At 51.1% G+C, this 25,947-nt stretch overlaps 1 protein-coding gene across 4 annotated transcripts in view; it reads right to left on the bottom strand.

The window, feature by feature from the left end:
• Positions 1 to 14,903, bottom strand: part of PHF2 (PHD finger protein 2) — a 92,105-nt gene extending 77,202 nt beyond the window's left edge. For all 4 annotated transcript variants that reach the window (XM_082637682.1, XM_082637684.1, XM_082637683.1 and 1 more), the window contains exon 1: positions 14,748 to 14,903. In XM_082637682.1, the coding sequence (XP_082493808.1) occupies positions 14,748 to 14,845 (98 nt within the window). In that variant the 5' untranslated portion in view covers positions 14,846 to 14,903. The remainder of the gene's footprint in view (positions 1 to 14,747) is intronic.
• Between the last annotated feature and the right edge of the window lie 11,044 nt (positions 14,904 to 25,947).

The following is a 25,947-nucleotide window of genomic DNA, read 5'->3' as shown; positions in this document are numbered from 1 at the left end:
GGGTTTTTTTCCCATTTAACATTATAGCATAAACATTTTCCCGTATTGTTGAAATCTTGTCGTAAACGTCACTGTTGATGACTGAATAATTTCCTATTGTGAGTACATTATAATTTACTTAATCCTCCCCTCAATTCTATCATCTAAGAGTCTAGAATCCTTGATATATTAAATGAATATTCAAAATATCTCTTCATATGTTTTTGAACCTGTTCCAGTGATTTTTAATAGATATTCCAGATAAATGGCATGGTCTCTTTAAAAATCAGAAGCAGGTTTTGGGGTATTTATTCCAGCAGTTTCTAGGGAAGCCAACTGTATGCAGCTATAGAGCAAATACCTCTGTCAGGAAGCTCTGGGAATTACAGCCTTCCATCTGGATACAACCCTCAGAGACTCACAAGGTGGCTGGGAAGACAAAGCTCACCTGAGAGCAAATGCAATCCAAGGTCATGTTAACAGAAATACCACTCTAGACTAAGAGAGGTGAGGCCCCTGTCCTCAGCCCCTACCACACCCCTGAGGGCATCAACTTGGAGGGTGTTTAGGGGTGGGGCCTGGGAACAAACTCTGCTGTGACCCTACAGGGGGCAACCCAGAATGAAGGGAAGGCTGTGGTCCCGATTGCTGCTATATCTGGAGGGAGGAGTGACTGGTGTGCTCCAAGGTCCTACCCTGCTGGAACATTCTAACATCTGTTCTTTATCTTTTTTTTCTTTTTTAACCATAAAGGACAAGAAAAGCAAAGATCAGGATATTGAAACCTAGATGGGCTCCAGCGGGTCCTTGCCCCAGACTCCCAGGAGGCACAAATGCAAGGTGTAGGGCCTGGACCAGACATGTGCTGCGGCCCCCTGAGGTGACTGCCTTTTGATGGACCCTATCCCAGAGGAGACCAGGGCCATGAGGTTAGGTTGGTACAAGCTGGGCCTCAAGGCACACTTCAATAGCAGCCAGCATGACCAGTGGGCAGTGAGCGTGGTGAAAGGACACTGGCTGTGCTTGATCACCTCCAACCTAGTGGTGAGTTGGGAACACTGAGCATCAATGTTGCCATCCCTAAATCAGGGACCTCGCCTGGCTCATGGAGCGGGTCCTGAGGACAAGATGAGGCACACACATACCTTGGACCTCACTGTGCAGAGGGCACCAGAGCCCTCCGTCCATGCCAGGGACACTCACACTGACAGATACCCGCAAGCACAGCATTAGGCCTTGTCCATAGTTCCCCCCGACAGACAGGACACTTCCGGGAAGGCCTTGAAGGATTCTCTCGCCAAGCGACGGGTAAGAATGGCAGGCTGCCAAGTGTTGCTGGGTGACCTCGCCAAGAGCCTTTTCCTTCACTAACTGACAGTGTGTGCAGATCACGGTGAACAGGCCGGTGCCGGGAGGTGACTGCGTGCTCCCAGAGGAGGACACGCTGGTACAACAAGGCTCTGTGACCATGTGCCATCATCCAGACCAGCGGCCTCATCACAGGGACCGTCTGTGCAGGGATTCCCCCAAGAGTTTAAAATGAATCTGAATCCTAGAATCCCGGAGTGTTAGGAGGGAAGTGGCAAGGAGACAAGCAGGCCCAGCTCTGCCACCCCTCAGGTCTCCAGGGGCCAGCTCTGAGGGTGGCTGAAGCTGGGCTGCATCCTGATCCTTGGTTCCAACAAGGGACCTTGGAGAGTTGGCCAGGCCGCCTGGGTGACACAGAGGTCCTGCAGAAAAGGCAAATGGGCAGGCAGGGAAGGGAGGCCCCAGCAGGATGACCCCAGAGCGGGGCAGGCCTCTACCAGGACAGGCATCAGGCCACCTCCTCCTGACCCCAGAGCCTCAAGGCCAGCTGGTCACAGCCTTCCACTGCAGACAGGCAGCCCGGCCACACAGCGAGGTGTTCTGGAATGGGGGCCGACAGTCGTCACTCACCGAATCACAGGAGGCACAGGGCTTCCCGCACTCAAACGTGTGCTGCTCAGGACTGGGGGCAGGGGGGCTTCCCCAAGGGCAGAACCAAGCAAGAGGGTTCCAGCCCATCTGTGGGGAACGCCCCAGGGTCTGGAAAGAGCACCAGGCTGAGAAAGGACACAGACTGCTGGGCAGCCTCTGTTTCTCATTTGTGAAAGAGGGGCTTGGACCAAGTCCTCCCTGGGAGGCCCAACCCGCACATCCTATTCCAGTTGTGTGTCCGGAGGGCAGGAGCCATTCAAGTGGATGGTTGGTAATGGTGGCTCCTAAGGCAGAGCGTAAGAGTGGGGGAGGGTGGGGACTGCTCTCTTAGCTTTTCAGAGAGGCAGTGCAAAAAAGCACTCTAATTACATCTTTCTTTTCCAAAGAGTAGTTTGAAATCTAATAAAACAATACAAGTCTGAGATCTAGAAGAAACTGTGAAAGGGGAACAGCACCATGATCCTAAATGGTAGCCCTTGTGATCAGGACCACGTGGAGGGCGCCCCATGTCCGTGTTGCAGGGACCACCGCAGGGCTGCTGAGTGACACTCAGCTCCCTCACAGGGTCACAGGTAGCCCCGCGAGCTGTCAGGGTGCCCTCACTGGGGCTGGCGTCCTAGGTTCAGGGATGTGTGAAGGCGCCTGGGGGGAGGCCTCACGAGCTGGAGACATGGCTCCACAAAGGTACACAAACCCTGAAGGATCTTCAGGGTCAGGATCAGAGGACAAAGGGGTCCAAGAAGCCACCACAACTGGAGCAGGTGGGTGTGCAAGGCCTCCAGTAAACCTGGCTCTGTGGGGAGGACTGGGAGTAGGAAGTGCATGGCAATGAAGCGACATGGACTCCTGCACTTTGACCAGGGTATGGAAGTGATGGGAAATGCTAACGATCAGGTAAGCACAAACTCTACCATGGCTGCGACTTTTCTATAAACCTAAAACAAGCCTAAGATAAAAGTTTATGAAGAAAATAAAAGCAAATGAGGCTGACTTCACAGTGAGACTCCAAAGGAAGGGAGAGGGGATATTTAGCAAACAAGTGAGCTTTCACCCTCTGCCAGCCCCGGAGGTTTGCAGGGGCTCAGAGTACTGCTGCAGCAGGAGGAGGGAGAGGATGGGAGTGCCCCCCGCTGCCCTGACCCATCAGAGGAAGGCTGCCTCTCATTTCACTTCTCAGATTCAACCTGCTCTTTTTGTCTTTATTAGAAAGCATCTGGGCCACTTACAAAATCCTACAATCGTAGGGAGAAAAGGATTTAAAAGTGAGTGAGCTTAATAATTAGACAACTACCAACTGAAATGATAATATAATAATATATAATATAAAAACTGCATTATAAAACCGTAGTGAGATACACTTTTTCACCTTCCAGACTGAACTGACAAAAGACCAAAAAGTTCAGAAAATGTGTGGCCAGTGTGTAGAGAAATCTGTACAACCTATCTGGCGATTTTAAAACCTGAAATGTTTCCCTTCGACTCAGCATCTTTATGTCTTGGAATTTATCCAACAGATAAATGTGCACATATGCACACATAACCGTAGGTACCAGGATGCTCCCTGTGCAAAACTGCAGTTGCTCCAGATGAGAAACTAGCTTTACGTCAACCAGGCCAGAGGAGACAGGGAAAACGCATCCCTGAGAGCAGCCCACACAACAAGAGCCCTGTCTGAGAACCATGTCCCAGGCAGAGCCATGCCCGCAACGTGTGTCTGTGTGCCTATGTGCCTGAGAAAAGAGAGGGGGGTGGTTGCCTGACACAAACGTTGTATAGACAGGAATCTCTCTGCGGTTTTTCCTAAGGGGCTGCAATCGGGTTGGTTCTGGTGAGAAGACAGCTTTTCACTACATATTCTTTCGTACTCCTTTTTAAAAACCCATGTCCTAGTGTTCCGTTTGCAAATTTTTTCAATTAACTATTTTTAAGTGAATAAATGCAGTTATTCCTTATCACAATAAACATAAGAAAAGAAAAGGGGTCAGAAGCTCCATTTTCTACCCAATAAAGGTGAATATGTTTCTGCAGAAGTTCAGTCGCCTCTTGCCCTCAACTGGCGGCAACTGTGTCCCTCAAGGGACATCGGCCATGCCTGGAGGCACTTTTGCTGTCACAGCTCGGGGGGCGGGTGCTACTGGATTAGGAGGCAGAGGCCAGGGATGCTGCTCCACATCCTGTACAGCAAAGAATTTTCTGGGCCCAATGGCCACAGAGCCCAGGCTGAGAAACCCTACTCTAACGTACACACTATTTCCCCAGACGTGTCCAGTCTGGGGCCAGTTTCAATTATTAAAAAGTTGTTTCTCAAATTGAATGCAAATCTGCCTGCCTCCTTCTCCAAGCTTCAATCCAGCACTTGGTTTTTTCACAGTCCTGAGGCTGGGACGGCTGCTCTGCAGAAGGATCACGCAGGGCTGCAGCTCCGGAGCTCAGCCGCTGAGTGCAAGGACGAGCAGAGCCATGTGGTGCTCTCTGGACCCACCTTCTATTCCAGAGGGTCACCTCATCTGTGGACGAAAGGAAAGGAACCACGTGCCCTGTGGAGCTGGAGAAGGGCATGGGATGGGCAGGACTGGGACACGGCATGGGGGGCCTGGCAAAGTGGCTTCACGGCTCCCTGCTCCAGGGTCTCTCCCTCACTTCTGCCCAGCATTACCTTCAGGCCCCACAGGGATTTTAGGGAGTCGGGGTGGGGGGAGTGGCTGTGGGACTTGGGAGGGGACATCTCAAGGCCAGGAGAGGGCCACACAGCACACACTGGGCAGAACTGGGCTGAGGACACGGGAAAAGCATTTGTACCTGTCTTGTGGGGCAGAACCCAGGTAAAAGGTCCTCAGAGCCCTAGTCCCACACCTAGCTGTGGCTCAGTGAACGGGGGGCTGATACGACCGGCCCCTAGACTCACAAAGATGCCCCACCCTCACTTAGTGAGCCAGCCCCAGGTTTACCTGTCCACCTCCACATCTGGAGCCAAGGACTGAAATGCAAAGGCCTGATGCTTGTACAGTGGGCAGGTGGCAGGCGCCCTGGCAGCCAGGGGTCCAGGTTGCTGAGGGGGATGCTGGAGAGGCCCAGGGGCAGTACCAGGATCAGATGGGGGCTGGCTACACAAGCACCCAGACTGGGATCGAAAGGTCACCATGACAACACGGTACCATGAGAACCACGAGGCCGAACAGCAGCTAAGACTTCCACCTTCCAACAGCATGGGTGAAGTATGGGGAAAAAGCAGTGCCTGGCAGACTTCAAACTTGCCAAGGGGAAGTCAGAGTGGCAAAGCCGCATGTGCCACTTATCAGCCGGTGACCCAGGCCGGCTGCTGGCCCTCTCCGAGCCAGAGTCTCCTAAGCAGACCCAAGTCTAGTGCCCTAGGGGAGCTGCTGAAAGAACAAGGTGTTGACAGAAAGTATCTTGCTGGGAGCAAACAAGAGGCAAGAAACACCCCTCACCGTCCCAGGTGCCCCTTTTTTTACGAGCTATAGCTCCAAAACAGCTGGGAGATTAGCCATAGTTATGTTAGACTTTCCAGGAAAGAAACTCCACAAGCACCAATGGCAAATAATCCTGGAGTTCTGCAAATGTCAGCAGAAGGATGTTTAGTGAGAACCCACCCCGAGCTCTGATGCACACCCGCTGTGTTGCCTCAGGCAGTGCTGAGGGATCCCCCTCCCCACAGGGTTTGGGGAGCTCTCCTGGGGAGCTCGCTGCACACCTCCCTGGGCGTTGTTCATCTGGGAGGCACACTGGATCAGGCTGCAGTTTCTTGATTATTCCAGGGTGCCAAAAGTCATGCTGCACCAGGCCTCAGTCTCTCCTGCAGGAAATGGGGGCTGAACCCCTAAATCTGTGTCATCTCTCCAGCTGATGGCAAGTCAGCCCAGGAGGGTGGTGAGATGGGGTCTGGGCAGGGAAGGATGCTGTGCCTCACTGGGACACGCTCATGTCCCCAGGAAGCACTTTCTCACTGCCTTTCCCACTTAGCCCAACTTCCCTGAAATTCACATTCAGACTCTGACTTGGGGGGTAGTTCTAAGGGGATGGATAAAATGAGAGGCAAAGTCACAAAGTTACAAGAAGATTTTCAAGTATCAGAGTTCGTGTAGCTGGGCTGGTTGTACATCAGTCTGGGATTGCCAGCCCAAGTCTGGCTGTCCCAAGGGTAGGGATCTGTGAGCTCAGACCTGGCCCCAGGGCACTCTCCAAAGCCCATCCAGCCATTCACACTTAACCAGCACCATGGGACCTGTGCCCAGCCCACGGTGTGTAGGGCACAAGAAGAAATGAGTTCCACTCTGCACTTCTGTGCGAAGCAGAAAACGGCACCACACTTGAAGGACCCAGGCCAGAGACTGTGCCCAAAGCTTCCTAAGCACTTGGCCCACCCCAGCATAAGGCTCACGGTTTAGTCAGCAGCTTTGGCTACCATCCCAGGGGCTTGTTCACTGCCCTCATGTTCTGCTCAACCCAAGGAGCAGTGCTGACCCATCCTACAGGTTTGCATTCACAGGGACCTCCTGCCTTCTGGGGTCCTGGGCACTGTCCCCCATCATTAACATCAATGAAGGGGCGCTGGTAGGCGGAGCTCCAGGACAGACACACGGCTGCAGGCCCAGCCTATCATGTCGTAGTGTTGACCTCAGGGAGCTGATCTCTCCAGCCTCAGTTTGCTTGCCTCCCAATCAGAACAGCCCACCACCACCAAGCCCTCGGGGGCAGTGGGAAGTTCAGCAAGGCCATGTGCAGTACACGCCCAGCAGTGGGCCCTGATCTACTCAGGGGCAGCTTCCTCAACAGTCAGGGTAAAGGAGATAGAGACCTGCATGGCAACCCTCACACAATACAAGAAGGAGCCCCCCAGCCCATGTGTATGAAAAATGCCTAGCCCAGGATGTGACATAGGCAAGGCTCAACAAACACTTAAGATTAAAAAGGAAAGCAGCACCCCTCCCAGGGCATGCAGACACACTCTGGACACAGGACATCCACAGGCACCCAGCTGAGTGTGTGCACACCCCAGCACATGCAGGAACACCTGCACCCCACACTTGTCTGGCTCTGGAAATTCAGATGCCACATGTTAAAAGGTGATTTTTTTAATAAAAAGGGTAAAAGCACTGGCAGTGAACAATACAAAAAGGAAATTACAAAAACAATCCCACTTACAATTGCATCCAAGGGAATTAAGTACCTAGGAATAAACTAAATCAAGAATTTAAAACTTGTACACTGAAAACTACAAAACGTCACTGAAAGAAATCAGGCGATACCTAAATCTAAATAAATGGAAAGACATCCCATGCTCATGAATCAGAAGACGTAATACTAAGATGTCAATACTACCCAAAGCGATCTACAGGTTCAATGCAATCCCTATCGAAATTCCAACAGCCTTTTTGCAAAAATGGAGAAGCCAATGCTCAGATTCATATGGAATTGCAAGGAGCCCCAAAAAGTCAACATAATTTTTTTAAAAGAACAAGGTTGGAAGTCTCACACTTCCTGATTTCAAAACTTACTACAAAGCTACAGTAATCAAAACAGTGTGGTACTGGCATAAGAACAGACCTACAGACCAATGGAATGGAATAGTGTCCAGAATTAAATCCTCATGTATATGGTCAAATGGTTTTCAACAAGGCTACCAAGACTTTCGATAGGGCTTCCCTGGTGGCACAGTGGTTGAGAGTCCGCCTGCCGATGCAGGGGACACGGGTTAGTGCCCCGGTCTGGGAAGATCCCACATGCCACAGAGCGGGCTAGGCCTGTGAGCCATGGCTGCTGAGCCTGTGTGTCCCGAGCCTGTGCTCCGCAACGGGAGAGGCCACAACAGTGAGAGGCCCGCGTACTGCAAAAAAAAAAAAAAAAAAAAAAAGAATTTCGATAGGGAAAGAATAGTCTTTTCCACAAATGCTTCTGGAACAACTGGATACCCACATGCAAACAAATGAAGTTGGATCCCTACTTCAAATCTTATATAAAAATTAACTGAAAATGAGTCAAAAACTAAATACAAGAGCTAAAACTATAAAACTCTTAGAAGAAATCAAAGGGGTAAATCTTCATGACCTCAGATTTGACAATGGATTCTTAGATATAACACCAAAAGCATAAGCAACGGTAGAAAAAGACAAATTGGACTTCATCAAAAATAAAATGTTTGTGCATCAATGGGCATTACCACAGAAGTAAAAAGACAACCCACAAAATGGAAAAATATGTGCAAATTTTGTATCTGATAAGGGTCTAGTGTCCAGAATATATAAAGAACTCTTAAAATTCAAAAATAAAAAAAGAACCCAATTTTAAAATGGGCAAACTGTTTCAACAGACATTTCTCCAAAGAAGATATGCAAATGGACAACAAGCGCATGAAAACATACTCAACATCATCAGCCATTACAGAGAAGCAAAACAAAATCATAATGAGATACCACCTCTCACCCGCTAGGACGCTCATAATTTTAAAATAGAAAACAACAAGTGTTGATAAGGATGAGGAGAAATCGGATTGCTCCTGCATTGGTAGTAAGAATGTACAACGGTGCAGCTGCCGTGGAAAAGTTTGTTGGTTACTCAAAAAGTTAAACATAGAATAATTATATGACCCAGCAATTCCCTAAACAATTGAAAACACGTCGTCAAACAAATATTTGTACACAAATGTTCACAGTACCACTACTGACAATAGCCATAGGTGGAAAAAGCCCAAGTATCCATAAACAGAGGAATGTATATACAAACTGTGGTATATCCTTACAATGGAGTATTATTCAGCCATAAAAAAATCAGTGAAGTCCTGATACATGCCACAACATCGTTGATCCTAAAAAACATTATGCTAAGTGAAAGAAGACAGACACAAAATGTTACATATAGTATGATTCCATTTATATGAAATGTCCAGAATAGATAAATCCACAGGGACAGAAAACAGATGGGTGGTTGTCCAGGGCTGAGAGGAGGAGGGATGGGGAAGTTGTTTAATGGGTTTTCTTTTGAGGTGATGAAAATGTTTAGGAACTAGATAGAGATAATGGCTACAAGTCATTCTGAATGCACTAAATGCTATTAACTGCGCCCTTTAAAATGGTTAATTTCATGGTATGTGAATTTCACCCTAAATTTTAAAAAAAGGATGAAAGGCGGGTTTCACCATTTGCCTGGACAAACACCACAGGACCTTCAGTTCTTATGCTCTGAGGTCAAAGCCAGTCACTGGCTGGAATTCTAACTATGTTTTTCCACGGACGACCCAGCACTTTGGGTGGAAGTGAAGAGACCCTGCACCCTGAAGCAGAGGGCCAAGCCCCATTCCAAAGAGCACGGTTAGGCTCACTTCCCACCAAACCAAAAAGTTGAGAACCAAGACAGGCAGAAGTAGGGGAATGGAAATGGAGTGAGACGGAGAAGGAGAGGTGCAGGGATGGAGGCACGACTCTAAATGGGAAGCCAGCGGGACACTGGGCACACCTGAGACACAGAGGGTGCCGCAGAGGGCCCAGCTTCCCTACTTGGCACCGGATGTGGCCTTCCTGCTGAGAAGATGCTTCCATCCACATAGCATTTCAAAACCGTGGACAGTAACGGGGTTTTCAGCACCCTGAGCCAGGATATGCCAAACGCCACTTCGGTCCCTGCACCTGGCAGAGGTACGTACACCTGCTGCAGGTGAGGAGACGAGACGCCCCCCTCATCTGCTTGCAGTGGGAGGACAAGGTGGCCCACCTGGCCCACCACCCAGGTAGCTGTGAGAACCAATAAAGAGGATAACTGTGAACTAATCCTGCCGCCATAAAGGCCAGCCTGAGTGTGAGCCCTGCAGCGCTATTAGTCACATCAGTCATTTGGAAGTCAATTGATGGCTTTGCTTTACCCACACCGGGATCTTAGGAGTTAGATTCTTCTAGCACACTTTGTCATGGAACATTATTTTCTGGCCAATACTCCCTCCCAACAGCAAATCTGCTCATTCTTTTTGAAAAAGGCCCTGCCACACGGCCAGGTGCCACAAGCACAGAGGCGAGGGGATGGGCCCAGAGGATTGGGTACCCAGCAGTGGCAGGGTCCACATGAAGTACCCCAAATCTTTGCCCGATCTCAGGCCAACTGCAGCCACACCTGAGCCAAAGCAGCCCCAAACAAATGTGGGCTGCAGTGCAGAGGCTCACGCCAAGCATGTTTCTGGGCCAATATTTTCAATAAAAGCAAACATTCTGGTGATTACCACGAGCTCCAAGTCGCTTCCTTTGAGATTCATCTCATTTGGAAAGGATCAATGGACAAGGGGACATCTGCTCTGCCCTTTGTAAGTTGGCAGAACATTCCCCCAACCTCCTCTGGAACTTCTTAAACTCACACAGTGAGAATTCCTCATTTAAAAGGGACGAATCGTTATTCCTAACCACGTCAAACACGTCACAACTCCATCGCCATGTGAATGGCACTTCCCCCAGTATTAAGGGATCTCGGGTTGGAAGGCTTAATTGTCAGCTCTGATCACCTAGATTGCGACGTTGAGGCCTGACCCCCTGGCAGGCCCTCCTGTCCCTCCAAGTGCGCACACTTTGCCGGCCAACAGAGCCAGCCAACAGTCTCACTCTGTGGTACTGAGCAGCCATGAGGGCCGAGGACTCAGGAAGAGGCTTTGCCCCAGGAAGCTTAAGGCTGGGTGGGGTGAAAGACACAGCGAGAGCCCACAAAGGTCAACCAGTCCTGGGGATGATGGGCACAGAGATAGGGCCCTGGAGAGGAGGGCAGGCAGACCCCAGATGGAGGGACAAACACACAGGAATCAGAGGGGATCTATACCAGGCACGTCTTGTCAGCCCACCTTTCTGAGTACCTGCAGAATTCGACCCCTTCTCCACACCCCAGTCCCCACCCCCAGGTCCTGCCTGTCACCTCTCACCTGGACAAAGGCTCCTGTCCCTCCCCACCCTCTTCCCCAACTGTGCCCACAGCAGCCAGGGGGACCCTGTCAAATCCTCAGTCCCCTCCCACTGCTGCTCTGCTCAGAGCCCCCAGTGTGGCTCCTACCTCCTAGCCACACTTGCAGGCCGTCCCTGATGCAGCTCCCTTGCCCCAAACAGTGCTTCCTCAAGGCTCTGAAACAGCTCCCCAGGCTGGCATGGAACTCCTGATCCACAAGTCTGACTCCCATAGGAAACACCCTGTAAGGGGCAAGGGAGCTGCCTTGCTACCCCAGGAACCCACAGGGCCAGCACTGCACCCCACACCTAACATGCACCCCACAGTACTTACTGAGGAATAAATGAAACTTCTGCCACTGAAGGACTTGTACAGCACCTTCAGCTTTCAAACTCTTTAAAATCAACTTTACTGATTATGCTTCCAAAAACCCTTCAAGTTTAATACAGCAGGAACTTAAAGAGGGCCGGGAAGCTTCAGGATATCTGATACTTTAACAGAATCATTCCTATTTCCCACAGACAGAGACTCTTCACATCAAGACGGTGACAAGGTGAGAGGCCCAGGTCACTCCCTAGAGCGACTGGTCCATGGTCAGGTGCCTTGCCGAAGGCAGGGGTGGAAGGACACACGGGGTCTGACAGAAGACATAGTCCTGAGAAGCCCCCCAGTTCTTGTCCCTAAGTGGCTTTGTGGCACCCTAATTGGGGAAGAAGTTTCCCAGTGCCTGAGTAGTGCCATGCTTCCCTATCAAACACACAGTAAGACAGCTCTGAAGACAACCAGCCGCAAAATCCACCCCTTCCTAGTCAAAGCCGATTCCCAGGCGACACTACAGTAGGTGCCAGCGGAGGCAGACTAGGCAGATAAGGTATCCCAGCCCCAGGAGTGACTAGCCTTGGTCAAGATGGGGTGGAACACGAGCTCCTGACTTCCTGGCTGAACGAGTACCAGCACAGTCCAGCGGAGAGACCTCCCCAAAGAATGCCAGGAGGGGTGGTCAGGCTGCTCAAAGCTCCCTGCCAAGGTGGACACAACCTGGGAGCAGGTTCTTCCCCTAGAAGGGGACTGCCCCGACCACGATCTCAGCCGGAGATGCTGCTAGAGTCCTACCAGCAAAGAGTTGGCCACTGTGAGTGAAAGTAACCTCAGAGACCCCCTTCCAATCCATCCAAAACGGGGTGCACTGTAGGGATGTGAGGGGTCACAGGTGGAACAAGAGGGAGCTTGTTACTTTCACAGTTATGTTTATTTTTACAAGTACTGTCTATGGCAAGTTATACTAATGTTCTATTTCAGGGAATGATATGAAGTTTCCTTGGAAAAGAAAGATTCAGGAGAGTAGGGAGACACAAGACTGAAATGGGGTCCTAGAACTAAATAAGTCTGCCCGAGGCCTGGAGTCTGGTTAGCAGTACTGCCCTCGTGTTTCTGCCTCAGTATCCATGCTTCCAGCATAATGTGATAAGATGTTAACTTCAGGGGAGGCAGGGTGTGGGATAGAAGGAAACTGTACCTTTTTTGTAACTCTTCTTTAGGTCTAAAATTCTCTCAAAGTAAGAAGTTACAAAGTATTCAAACTTTTAAAAAGTGAGTTGAGCTGCTGAATATGAAGTAAACAACAGTACAGATGATACATGGATCTGGAAAGAGTGGAGGGCCATCCATCCAGGAATATCAGGAGATTTGGACACATGTGGATCATGTCCCACACCTTCCTGTCACAGTGGAGAAGGGCCACACAAAGAGAGGTAGGGGGTTTGCCCAGGGCTGTGAGGGCCGCGTGCAGCCTTGCCCACAAAGGTCCCAACCCCTGACCCTGTGTTCCCCCATCACAGCACCTCCCCTGAGCCACCCAGGGGGCTAAGGACTACAGGAGGTGCTCTGGCCCCAGGGCTCACTCACTTCCGTAAGGGACCCTTGATTAGATGCAGAGAGGATGTGCCCCATGGCAGGGGGAAAGCACAGCCCCTTTCAGACCCTAGGGCGACCCCACATAGGTGGAAATGAATCTGTGCTGATCAAAATGATCTGTGCGTATACCAGATCAAATCAAAGACCTCACATGAAAAATAAGAAATAAAGAAATAAGACCTTTACTTAAAACATCCCCAAAACATCCCCTTTAAGGTGTCAGGACGCATCTTTCTCCCTGCCTCTGCCTAAGCCAATCGAGCAAATGCCACCAGCCCCTCAGGCCAGCCCTCAGCCCCTTTCCCCTGCCTGCCCCGCATTCTTGGGTCTCTCCCTACCTCCTCCACTCCTCCCACCCACCACCCCCCTTCTCAAAGTCTAGCTCAGAACTGGTCTCGCCTTCCCCACCCAGGGGAGAGGGCCCCTGGGCAGCCAGACAAGGGTCCTCCCAGGCGCTCACACTCCCCCAGCCTGGGCACCTAGGGAGTTCTGCAGGCCCCCGGTGGGAGTGGGGGAGGAGGGAGAGGCCCTACCACTTTCAGGGCACTCAGGGCCCGCTTCTCAGTATCTCTGGAATTGAGGAGCCATGAAGGATCACATGGCAGCTCTCACCCTTGATCCAGCCATGAACTCTGAGAGGATGCCAACTGGTGGGTGTGCATAGTAGCAGTGTTCTGGGCAGAGCCCAGCGCTCACACTCCAGGCTCTGTGGGGTCTCTGCAGCCCTGGACATCCACAGGAAGGCAGCCCAGGAAGCCCAGGAGATTTCAGTGGGAGTCCCTGTCCCATGGAGTCCCACCCATCCTCACTGGGGTCACCGTCACAGGCACCGAGCTGGCAATCAGGCCTGGTGCTGATCAACCTGAGCGAGCCCTGTCACATCTGGCTGCCTGGCTCCCCACATGTAAACTGGCAGGACTAGACACCACAGTCCATGTTTAAGGGCCACTGGCCCATCCACAGTTAAAGCCAGGGGGAGGCTCTCCTCTCTGGGGGTTGAGGGACCACCTACCACCACACACCCCTCTCCTGCCCCCAGCCCTGCTCCTGCTGGGTTTAAGACTGGAGCATAGTAGAGCACACTACCCCGGCCAGCCTCTGGCGGTCCCGCTGAGGCCCAAACACATGAGAACCTGTTGGAGCAGTTTGGGCACCAGTATCACCTCCTCTTCCTCCTCCTCCACTTACTTCTGGGTGGGAAGGGGCCCCGGGCTTTTGAAAACTCGGCACAGGGCCAGGTCATGGTCACAGGCAAAGGCCAAGCTTTACCTCCCCCCACCCCATCTTCCTCTGAGAGCATAAGGTCAAGTGAAAACCAGGGTGGGCCTGTGTCTGAAAACAGAGGAGGGGAATGGGGAAATGTGATGGCCAGGGAGGAGGCGGCAAAGTCACAACACCCCCACCCACACAGAGACACCATTCTGTCACCCGCACTCCCGCCCGGGGACGTGCAGGCCGGCCGGGTCCAGGAGCCCTGCTGGGGCCGGGCAGGGGTCCCGCCCGCCCGGACGAGGTGCCGGAGCTCCGGGCCGCGGCGGAGGGTGGGCGCGTCGGCCGCCACCTGGCCGGGCCCCACGTCCGTCCCAGCCCCGCCGGCGTCCGAACCCGCCACTCGCGCCTCTCCGGGGCCCGCGCGGGGAAAGTTCCTGTAACTTCGCGGGGGAGGCGTTGGACGCGGGGCCTGGGCCTCGGGAGCCCGGCCTCCGCGGCCCCGCTGTCAGGCGGCCCGGCCGGCCGGGCGCCCCAACTTCCCGGCCCGGCCCCCACCCGCGGCCCCCCGCGGGCCCGCTTTGTGAGCGGCGGCGGCGAGGGGCGCCCGCCCAGCCCCGGCCCCCGCCCCGGGCACAAAAGGGCGCGCGGCCGGCGGGAGGCGGCGGGCGGGGGCCTGCGGGGCGCTCACAGGGCCGGGCCGGGGCCGGGGGCCGGGGGCCGGGGCCGGGGCCGGGGCCGGGCGGCTGCGCGCTCACCTGCCGTGGAACCAGTCCTTGCAGGCGTCGCACTCGATCATGAAGCGGGTAACATCGTAGGGGAGCCGGCAGACGCAGTACACGGGCACCGTCGCCATGTTCGCCGCGCCGCCCGCCCGCCCCTCGGCCCGCGCTGCGCTCCCGGGTCGGGCCGGGCGGGCCGGGCCGGGCGGGGGCCGGGGCCGGGGCCGGGGCCGGGGACGGGGCCGGGGGCGCACTACAGCCCGCGCGCACCCGGCCGGCGCGTCCACACAAAGCGGGGCGCGCGGTGCAGGGCCGCGCCGGGAGCCGCCCGCCGGCCCGCGGGGCGCAGGGCGCGAGTGTGCGCGGGGGACGGGCCGCGCGCGGGACACAAAAGGGAATGGACGCGCGGGGGCGGCGGGCGGAGAGCCGCGGCCCCACCGAAGGGACCCCCGGCCGCCGAGCGGCCTCTACGTCAGCGCCCCGGGTGGCGCCGCCTCCGCCCGCCAGCCTGGGCCGCCGCTCCCGCCGCGGGAAGGCGGGCCGGGGACCGCGGGGAAGGCGGGCCGGGGTACACCGCCGGGGGAGAAGCTGGGCCGGGGGAACACTGCTGAGGGAGAAGAGGGACCGGGGGACCTGCCAGGAGAAGGTGGGTCGGGGGAACCTGCGGGGAGAGAAGGTGGACTGGGACACCCCTCCAGGGGAGAAGGTGGGCTAGGAGACTGTCACCTGGAAGAAGGTGGGTAGGGGGATTCCCCGGGGAGAAGGTGGACTGAGGGTACAGGGGGAAGGCAGGTCTGGGAGACCCTCTGGGTGCGAGGTGAGCCCCCGAGGAGGAGGAAGACGTCCTTCCTGGTTAAGAAGGCCGAGGAGCAACTACTTGGCTCTAAGTTTCATCTGATAAGCAGCGGAGCAGGGGGCAGCCAGGGGTGGGGGGGGGGGGTCCTCCTGTTCCGTCCTCCCTCCTACCTTACCGACTGAGTTTCTGGCTGGAATACAACTTCCCTTTCCCCCTTACTCCTGGCTGGGGACAGCCCACCCTCCCTCACACGATCTATGGACTTCCCTTTATGCTCAGCCCTCAGAGGTGGACAGAATTCAGGGGACCCGGGAGCATGCTGGCACGGGTCAGCTCTGTAAAGAGAAAGGAGTTACCTGGCATTTGAGCTGCCCAGGAGCCCTGGAGGGAGCCCCCAGACCTTGGAGACCTAAGGTGCAGGGAGGACAGCAGGTCCCAGGCCTCCCGTCTGTGTCCCAAATTGCTGAGTTCTGCTGGTGGCAACAACGATATATGAGGAGGGGGGAACCGAGAGGTGCTGCAGTGTTGCTCTGGGCCCAGCATCCTTTGCCCTAAAGTGGTCCTCCCTCCTCACCTGTGGTGGTCAGGGTCTTTGTTGAGTGTGAGAGGGGGAGGGGGCCTGGCTCTGAGGGATCTTTTCCCGAGGCATTCTGTAGCAGGCTCTCCCCTGCCCCCTACCCAGCTGCTGCATCCTTTGGGCATCCGTGATCATTTCAGGATGCTAGAACAGAGAGCTGGCTCCTAATTCAGAGTAAGGAACCTGTCTGTGCTCCCTCACTCTGTCGGTCTTCCCCACCCTCCCTAAGCAACATATGCATAGTGCTAGGAGGTGCTGGCCACCACAAGCACAGAATTCCAGGCTTGGGGCAGGAAACCTGGCCCAGCTCACCTCACAGAAGCGTCCCTGACAGGTACTCAGCGGAGGCCTACAGCTGCTAAGGGCAACTTGCTCCACTTGTAGGCAGCTCTCCCTCCTGTTGAGTCAAAATCTGCCTTCACATTGTCAGCCACCTTCCCTCTACAGGTGACCCCTCGACCGCAGCTTCAGCAGTGACCAGGGCAGGGCCTTAGCTGGGAGGGACAATGTGAGAGTGGGAAAAAGAAGATGGAGAAGGGAGAAATAGGGAGAAAGGAATTATCTCCCTCCCTCACCCTCTCACACATTGGTGAGCTGCCCAGGATCTGGAGCACAAGGTCTTCCAACCTGAATTCTAGCCGTCACGCTCCCCTCCAGAGTCTTAGGGAGTGACTATTAAGCGTTGTCCACAATTAACACCCTAATGTGAATTGGTGCAGATAAACAGTACCCAGCCTGTAGATCAAAGTCTGCAAGGAGGCCCAGAAGAGCCTGGCCTGGGCACTGCTGAGTTACCTTCCCCCATGGCAGTACAGAAGCACTTAAAACTAGCAGTGTCCACATCCCCCCACTTACCCATCGAAGCCAGAAACTTCTGGAGACCAACTTGACTGTGGGCAGTCCTCATCTCTGACACTTCCATTTCCTATTTTACAAATAATGATAGTAGGTACCCAGCATCTGTCAAATGCTTACCAGATACAGTGCACTGTGCTTAGTTCTTCAGACGTGGACCAGAACTCACCCAGCTGCTTATAAAGCACTCAGCATACCCCCTGGGTAGTGATTATTACATACTCAGCACTCACATTGACACCTCAGCTGTTACTGCTGCTACTTTAGATAGATAGGTATATAAACAGGTATCAGAGAGAGGTATAGTACTGGTGCCATTTTTCAGAAGTGAAAACTGAGGCCCAAAGCAGTTGAGTGCCTCATGGAGGAGGTCAGCTGGCTAGTGAGAGGAAGGAGCAAGCCAGGAACCCAGACTTCTCCAGGGCCTGAGCCTGCACTGCCACCCCTCTGTCACCTCCCAGGGCACCCTGAGCACATACACTAGGCATGGGAGCCCATCCTTAACCCCCAAATCCCTCACTGCTGACCTCTGGGACGGCTCTGGCCACTCTGCGCCACCCACCTCCACTCCTTGCCCTCCAGGACTCCCCTGTCTACAGCTGTGTCCAGTTGCATCCGGAAGTGTCCACTGAAATACTTTCCTGTTACTCAAAGCTCTTCCAAGGCTGCCTGCCAGCCACAGACTAAAATAAGACTCATTATGGGTCGCAGACTCTTCCTCTCTTTGGTTTCTCCAATGAGTTCCCTCTTATCCCCCATCAGAAAGCCTGCCTTATCTCTATGTCCTCCCTCTCTCTCTTTCATTTACGTCAACGTATATTGAACATCTGCTGTGTGCTGAGCAATGTTGTAGCCATGGAGCACTCAGCAGCCCCAAGTGTTGTGGAGCTCATATGGCAGTAAAGGGAGACGGCAACACATACAGTGGGCTGGGTACCACAGTGCCCTGGGGAAACTGGCACAGGGTGGAGGCCGGGCAGAGGCGGAGAGCTCCTGAGGTGACCTGCAAGCAGAGGCCTGGAAGGGGTGAGTCGAGGAAGGAGAGCAAAGGGAAATTACTTGCAAGGACCCAGAAAGGAATAGGGGTGGCCTTAGCACTCTGCCACGCTAAGCTCAGTGGCCCCTCCATGTGGTCTGCCCCTTACCTCAGCATCCGTCCCCCAAGTTTGCCCCATTCCCCAGGGCGCAGCACCCAAGTGTCTGTGCCAACATCAAGACCTCACCACCCACCCCAAGAAGCCTGGCATGCTGTAAGGGTAAGGGGGGTGGGCTTCCAAACTACAAGGCCATATGCCGCCCCTCCACCCTGGCACTCTGGTGAAGTACGACTTCAGTGCTGCATACCCTGCAGTGAGCATCTGTGGACAAGACGTGTTTTATTCACCTTATTACCCAGTGGAAAAGCAGCATCTTCCAGTATGTGTTTATTCACTCACCTACTACTCAACAAAGTGTACTGAATTGCATGTACAGGGCTTTTGGTTTTTTTTTTAATTGTGGTAACATACACAGCATAAAATTTACCATTTTAACCGTTATTCGGTGTACAGCTCTGTAGCATTAAGTACCTTTACAATATTGTGCAGCCATCACCATCATCCATCTCTACAACTATTTTCATCTTTCCAAACTGAAATTCTGACGCTAACTCCCTATTACCCCTTACCTCCAGCTCCTGGTAACCACCATTCTACTTCTGTCTTTATGAATTTGACTACACTAGGGACCTCATATAAGTGGCATCATACAGTATTTGTCCTTTTGTGATGCTATTTCACTTAGCAGAATGTCCTCAAGGTTCATCCATGGTATAGTATGTGTCAGAATTTCCTTCCTTTTTAAGAATGAATGATACTTCATTGTATGGCTATGCCACATTTGGTTTATTTGCTTACTGTTGATGGACACTTGGATTGTCCCCACTATTTGGCCATGAGTATGGGTATACAAATATCTGTTCAAGTCCCTGCTTTCACTTCTTTTGTGTGTATACCCAGAAGTGAAATTGCTGAATCATATGGTAATTCTATTTTTAACTTCTTGAGGAACCACCATACTGTCTTCCACAGTAGCTACAGCATTTTACATTTCCAACAACAGTGCACAAGAGTCCTAATTTCTCCACATCTTCACCAACACGTTATTTTCTGGTTTGGGATTTGTTTTTTGTTTGTTTTTATTTTTTTTAAAGCCATCCTAATGTGTGGGAAGTGGTATCTCATTGTGGGGTTTTTTTGAAGTAAATATTTTTGTTTTGATTGATTTCTCAATGTATAGTTCAATATAATAGTTTTTAACGGCAACAATTTGGTTCTACTGAAACTCCATGATCATTGTGGTCTTGATTTGCATTTCCCTAATGATTAGTGATGTTGAGCATCTTTTTATGTGCTTATTGGCTATTTATATACCTTCTTTGGAGAAATGTCTATTTGCATCTTTTCCTCATTTTTTATTTGAGTTGGTTGCTTTTAGTTGAGTTGTAGGAGTTTTTTATGTACTCTGGATATTAATCCCCTCTCAGATATATGATTTGCAAGTATCTTCTCCCATTCCATGGGTTGTCTTTTCACTCTGTTGATTGATAATGTCCTTTGATGCACACAGTTTTTTAATTTTGATGAAGCCCAATTCATCTGCTTTTTCCTTTTGTTGCCTGTGTATTTGATGTCATATCTAAGAAACCATTGCTAAATCCAGTGTCACGAAGCTTTCCACTGTATGTTTTCATTTAAGAGTTTTGTAGTTTTAGTTCTTAAGTTTAAGACTTTGATCCATTTTCAATTAATTTTTGTATAGGGTGTGAAGTAAGGGTCCTACTTAATTCTTTTTTTTCTTGCAGTACACGGGCCTCTCACTGTTGTGGCCTCTCCCGTTGTGGAGCACAGGCTCCAGACGCGCAGGCTCAGCGACCACGGCTCACGGGCCCAGCCACTCCGCGGCATGTGGGATCTTCCCGGACCGGGGCACGAACCCGTGTCCCCTGCATCGGCAGGCGGACTCTCAACCACTGCGCTACCAGGGAAGCCCCCAACTTAATTCTTTTGTAGATGGTTATCTAGTTTTCCCAGCACCATTTGTTGAAAGGACACTCCTTTCCCCACTGAATTGTCATTGCACCCTTGTCAGAAATCATTTGACCATATGGGCCAAGGGTTTATTTCTGGGGTCTCTATTGTATTTCATTGGTTTGTTTGTGTATCTTTATGCCAGTACCACACTATTATGATTACTGTAGCTTTGTGGTAAGTTTTGAAATTAGGAAGTGTGAGACCTCCAACTTGGCTCTTCTTTTCCAAGATTGTTTTTGCTCTTCTGGGCCCCTTACAATTCCATATTAATTTGAGGATTGGCCTCTCCATTTCTGCACAAAGAGCTATTGGAATTTTGACAAGGATTGTGTTGAATCTGTAGATCACTTTGGGTAATATTGATATCTTAACAACAGTAAGTCTTCTGACCCATTAACATGGCATGCCTTCCTATTTATTTGTATCTTCTTTAATTGCTTTCAGCAATGTTTTATATAAGTTTTCAGTGTACAAATATTTTGTCTCCTTGGCTAAGTTTATTCCTAGGTATTTTGTTTGTTTGATGCTATTGTATGTGGAATTATGTTCCTAATTTCCTTTTTGGATTGTTCACTCTTAGTGTATGGAAACAAAACTGATTTTTGTGTGTTGATTCAGTATCTTGCACGTTTGCTGAATTTGTTTTTTAGTTCTAACAGTTATTTGTAGAATCTTTAGAGTTCCCAAATCTTGATGATTTTACATGACATAAGATCATGTTATCTATGAACAGAAATAATTTTACTTCTTCCTTTCTAATTTGAATGCTTTTTAAATTTATTTTTCTTGCCCAATTATTCTGGCTAGAGCATCCAATAGCACGCTGAATAGAAGTGGTGAAATGGGCATCTTTCTCTTGTTCCTGATCTTAAGGGAAAAGCTTTTTTTAGTCTTTCACCATTGAATAAGATGTTTGGTTTGGGCTTTTCATATATGGCCTTTACTACACTGAAGAAGTTTCTTTCTATCCTAGTTTGTAGAGTTTTTTGTTTGTTTGTTTATCATGAAAGAGTGTTGAATTTTGTCAAATGCTTTTTCTGCATCAGTTGAGATGATTATATTTTTCCCCTTTATTCTGTTAATGTGGTCTGTATTACATGGATTGTTTTTTTGGGGGGGGGGGTTCTTCTTGATTTTAAGGATGTTGAACCATCCCTGCATCCCAGAAATAAATCCCATTTGGTTAGGGTGTATGATCCTTTTAATATGCTGTTGAATTTGGTTTCCTAGTATTTTGTTGAGGATTTTGTGTCAATGTTTATAAGGGATATTGTTTTGTAGTTTTCTGTTCTTGTAGAATCTTTGTCTGGCTTTTGTCAGAGTAATGCTGGCTTCATAGAAAGGATTAGGAAGTATTCCCTCCTCTTCAGTTTTTGGGAAGAGTTTAAGAAGGATTGGTGTTAATTTTTCTTTAAATATGTGGTAGAATTCAGTGCAGCTATCTGGTCCTGGGCTTTTCTTGGTTTTGATTATTGATTCAATCTCTTAAATAGTTATAGATCTACTGAGATGTTCTGTAACTTCATGATTCAGTTTTGGTAGGTTGTATGTTTCTAAGAATTTGTTCATTTAATCTAGTTATCCAATGTGTTGGCACACAACTACTGCAGATGTTATAGCAGTGACCAAGGCATACACCATTCCTACCTCCAAGGAGCTCATATGCCAGAGCAGGAGACAGAAAACTAATAACTGTCTTGCAGGGAGATGTCAGAAAGGACATACCAATTCAAGGTTGGATGTGTGCTTTTGTATCAGATGAATCCATCTGATGAATGCAAAGAAAATTCTAAGAGCTTCTTGGGCTACTTGGACCATGGTGATCAGAACCAGAACCAATTGAAGTGAACAGTAAGCCACAGGAACTTTGAAAGCCTTCTGGGTTTTTCTGATGGGTACGAAAGTGTGCCCTTCTTGTTGTCCCTCTCTAGGATGGCCCTGTGATGTTTGGAAGCAGTGAGTTTGTAGACCAAACTCACTCAGCTGGATGACCATATAATTTATTATCCAAAAGGGTGCTGTTAATAAAACACCAGAACAGGGGCAAACAAGGCTATTCTGGTCAAACTGGGACCAGGGTGGCCCTCCTATAGCCCACACTGGGGTCACGCAGGTCTGCAGGGATGGACACGCACAAATGCCACGAGGGCGTGTGGTGCGATGAGGTCTGGCTAGGTCTGCTATGGGTGCCAGTGCCTGCCAGACACAGCAGGCTAAGGCCAACCAGGGTACCCACCCTGATGCAGCTCAAACGCTGCCTGGGTAATTCCCACCTGGCTTCCAGGTCATTCATCAGAGGATTCCCTGACACCTTCCTCCACCATAGTAAGCTCCTCCTTTCCTTTGCATTTTCCTTCATACAGCATATTATCATTGCTGTTGCATTTTCACATGGGTTTATTTTTTCTCGTCGCATTTCCACATGACTGTCCACTCAGGTGACGTGACGCAGCACAGAGAGGTCTCTATTCTGCTCATGGCTGAGTCCTCAGCAACAAGCACAATGCCAGCCCCAGTAGACCCAGATGACCAACAGGTGGACAAAAGGACCGATGGAGATCCAGGAATCTCTCTAAGCAGGGAAGACCCAAGATCTTTCTTCCCAGATGCATGGGTTTGGGAGCACTTGTATAGGACCCAACTTGGTCGCTGGGTTGATACTAAGTAAGGACGAGACCCTCAGCCTGAAATCAGCCTCCATCTGTCTGAGAGGCAGGGCTGTAGTTCTTGCTACCAGGCAGGTTCATTCCAGGTAGAACCGTTCACATTCAGGTCTTCCTGGGCCATTTCCAGTCACTGTTCTGGGTGTCAAGAAAAAAGAAACACATGCAGCCAGAGCTAAGTCACGCCCAGCTAAGGGTCTGGGGTGGTGGTGCCCACCCCATGGTTTCAGAGACCCCTGGGCAGAGTACAGTCTGCACTTAACAGGACGGTAGCACGCAGAGCGTATCAGCTTCCTGCGGCTGCCATGTCAAGGTACCACACTGGGTGACTTAGGACCACAGAAATGTGTCATCTCAGGGTTCCAGAGGCCAGAAGTCTAAGATAAAGGTGCCAGCAAGGCCATGCCCCCTCTGAAGGCCCCAGGAAGGGTCTGCTCCAGGCTTCTCTCCAGCTTCTGGTAGCTTCTTGGCTTGTGGTAGCATCCGTCCAGTCTTCACATGGCCATTTTGTTCCTTTGTGTGTATCTGTTTCTGTGTCGAAATTTCCCCTTTTCATAGAGACGCCAGATCTGTTGGGTTAGGGCCCACCCCACTCCAGCAGGACCTCATCCTAACCTACCTAATTACGTCTGCAATAACCCTATTTCCAAATAAGGTCCCACTCTGAAGGACTGGGGTCAGGGCTCCAAAATATGAAAGTGGAGGGGACACAGTCCAGCCCATAGCACAGCATGAAGCATCTAGCGCAGAGCTACTTTGGCCCTGTCTACAGGTCCTCGGGTCATCTGTGGCCCGGTCTGTGCTAGGGAAGCTAACAGAGCAAGGAGCGGAGGACAAGCATTCGACAGCCTAGGCCCACGTGGGCAGGGCAAAGACAGGGCTCCAGGCAAAGTGGCCTCTGCCAGGTTCATTCGACTAAGTGGGGATTAAGGAGTAAAAGGGGGTAATAAATTAGTCATTCTCAGGAAATGTGGGGGTAGAATAAGTTCCCTGGAAGAGAGAGCTACTCCTGAGAACACCTACATCAGGAAAGAACTGGCACCCAGTGCAGCAACAGGCTCCCTCTGAGGCCAAGAGCGGGGACGAGGAGGGAGGTGTCGGAAACTCTTTGTCCTTGCAGGCAATCATATGGATGAGGGTACAACTGCTGAATTATTTCTTAACATTCTTGCCTTGGCCTGGGATTTTGGAATCAGGAAAGAGCCAGGGCATTAGACGTTCTCTGTCAATTAGAAAATGGTAAACTGAGGGCACAGTAAACCTAAGAAGGGATATATCACCCTCGCTGGCAATTGAAGCAATGCAGATGAAAGCCAGAAAACCATCTTCTGCGTCATTCTAGCAAAGAGTCAGGGTCTGGCCAGCACCAAGGACCAAGACAACCTACCCTCACATCCCACCCTTAGGCAGCCCTTCTGGTGAAATGCTAACCACCTGTAGGGTGTGCATGCCTCCCAGGCTGTGACCACCTGGAGACTGGTCACAACCTCTGAAGGGCCACCAACATGCCCAGAACCCTCACCCTACATCATCGGCTTTCCCTCTCACTCATGAATTCTCTCCATCCACTGCTTCCTACCCCGGGCCCAAGCCTGACCCCATTCTCCACAGACCACTATCCTTCTCATCCCCCATCCCAGAGGCCCTCCCTGCCTCTCAACCATCACCCTGTTTTATTTTCCTCATTTTCTTGTCTGAAGTAGTCTTATTTGTACACAGGTATACTTCACCCAGCCCCCAATTGTAAATGCCCATGAAGGGAGGGCCCTTGCTGCCCTCTGAACCTCAGGACCTAGGGCAGTACCCAACACAGATGCTCCATGAATACTGGGGGATGCCAAAGTAAAGCCATGTCCAGCCACACTGGGCAAGCAGGTACTTCATGGTGCAGCTACCCGTGGAATCGTGGGGCTACGGCAGAATATGAAATGGTAGAGAGAAAGAGCCATAAAATATTTTGTAGGTGGGGAGAAAATGTTATAAAACATGTATAATGGTTTATTTTCTGCAAAAAAAATTATATATTACATAGAAAAATGAAAGATAGAGGCCAAATATTAACAATATGTTAAGAATATTAACAGCATAGTGATTTCTCTTTTCCTTTTTGTTTACCTATATTTCTTAAAGTTACTACAATAAACATATTACTTTTGAAACCAGAAAAAAAAAATCAGTAGAAGCTATTTTTCAAAAAGGAAGAAAGGGAAAAGAAACCATCAGCCCAGGAGAGTATGTGAATTGTCCTACGAGCAACGCTGGGGTCAGAATTCAGTCCCGAGCCCCAGAGTGCCACGCACAGCTGCTGGTCCCTTGCCTATTTCTGGATGCCACTCAGGCCATCCCCCGTGATCCTAGTGACGTGGGAGAGATGGCCAACCTGTCCCCAAGCAAGCGTGGTGTCCTCAGCCTCCCTTTGCTTCCTGCCCAAGCCTGTGCCTCCATCCCTCTCCCCTGTCCCAAACCCAGGGTTCTTCTTCAGCGGGGAGGACCTGCTCCAGAGAGGAGCGGGGGTGGGGAGGGGGAAGGACAGCATCATGCAGTTGTCATGATGGGGAGGCACTGCTGGCATCTGGGGGTAGGGGCCGGTGGCACTGAGAATACAACCCTCCCTGAAAAGACGGTCCAACGGAGGAAACTTGAAAGGCGTTTGCAATTGACACTAGATTAAACGTGCTGGTGAGTGCTCACTGGAATTGAGGTTTCTGTAAAGCGGAAGCCCCCCCCCCTGCTCCCCACTGCCTCGCAAAATGAGTGCAAGCAAGGACTGGGGGGCCATCGTGGCCCTTGGTACTGTGGACCAGAGCATGATACGAACGCAGAGGAGCTCGAACCTACGTCCCTGAGGAACGGTGGGCCAACACGATTGACCAGACAAGTGTCAGGGAGGAGAGGTGTGGGTGCTTCCTTTATTTCCTCCAAATCCCAGAGCCACAGCGTGTAGGAGTAGAAGGTTAACAGCATTTGGAGTCTGCACACCTGCCAGAACCAGGAGAACACTCAGGGCTTGCTTGGAACAGACTGGCTCAGGACAGTGCCTCGTCAGTCCCGGGCACCGGGGACCGTGGTGGGTCCCACAGAGGCGTAGGTGGCTCCCAGGCTTTGGGACATGCGGTGCCGGTGTCCAGCCCCAGAACTGGAGGGTTTTCTTTTCTTTTTCTAAGACCAGTGTAAATAACAAACATTTATTGGTATCACTTATGGTAGAAAAAGAGTTTTTACACCAGATGCACATGACCCAATTGTTAAATAGAACATTTTCAAGGTGAACACG

Source organism: Mesoplodon mirus (assembly GCF_964341445.2).
Source record: "Mesoplodon mirus genome assembly, chromosome: 1".
In the NCBI taxonomy this organism is placed as follows: domain Eukaryota; kingdom Metazoa; phylum Chordata; class Mammalia; order Artiodactyla; family Ziphiidae; genus Mesoplodon; species Mesoplodon mirus.
This window is presented reverse-complemented; position numbering and strand designations above follow the sequence as displayed.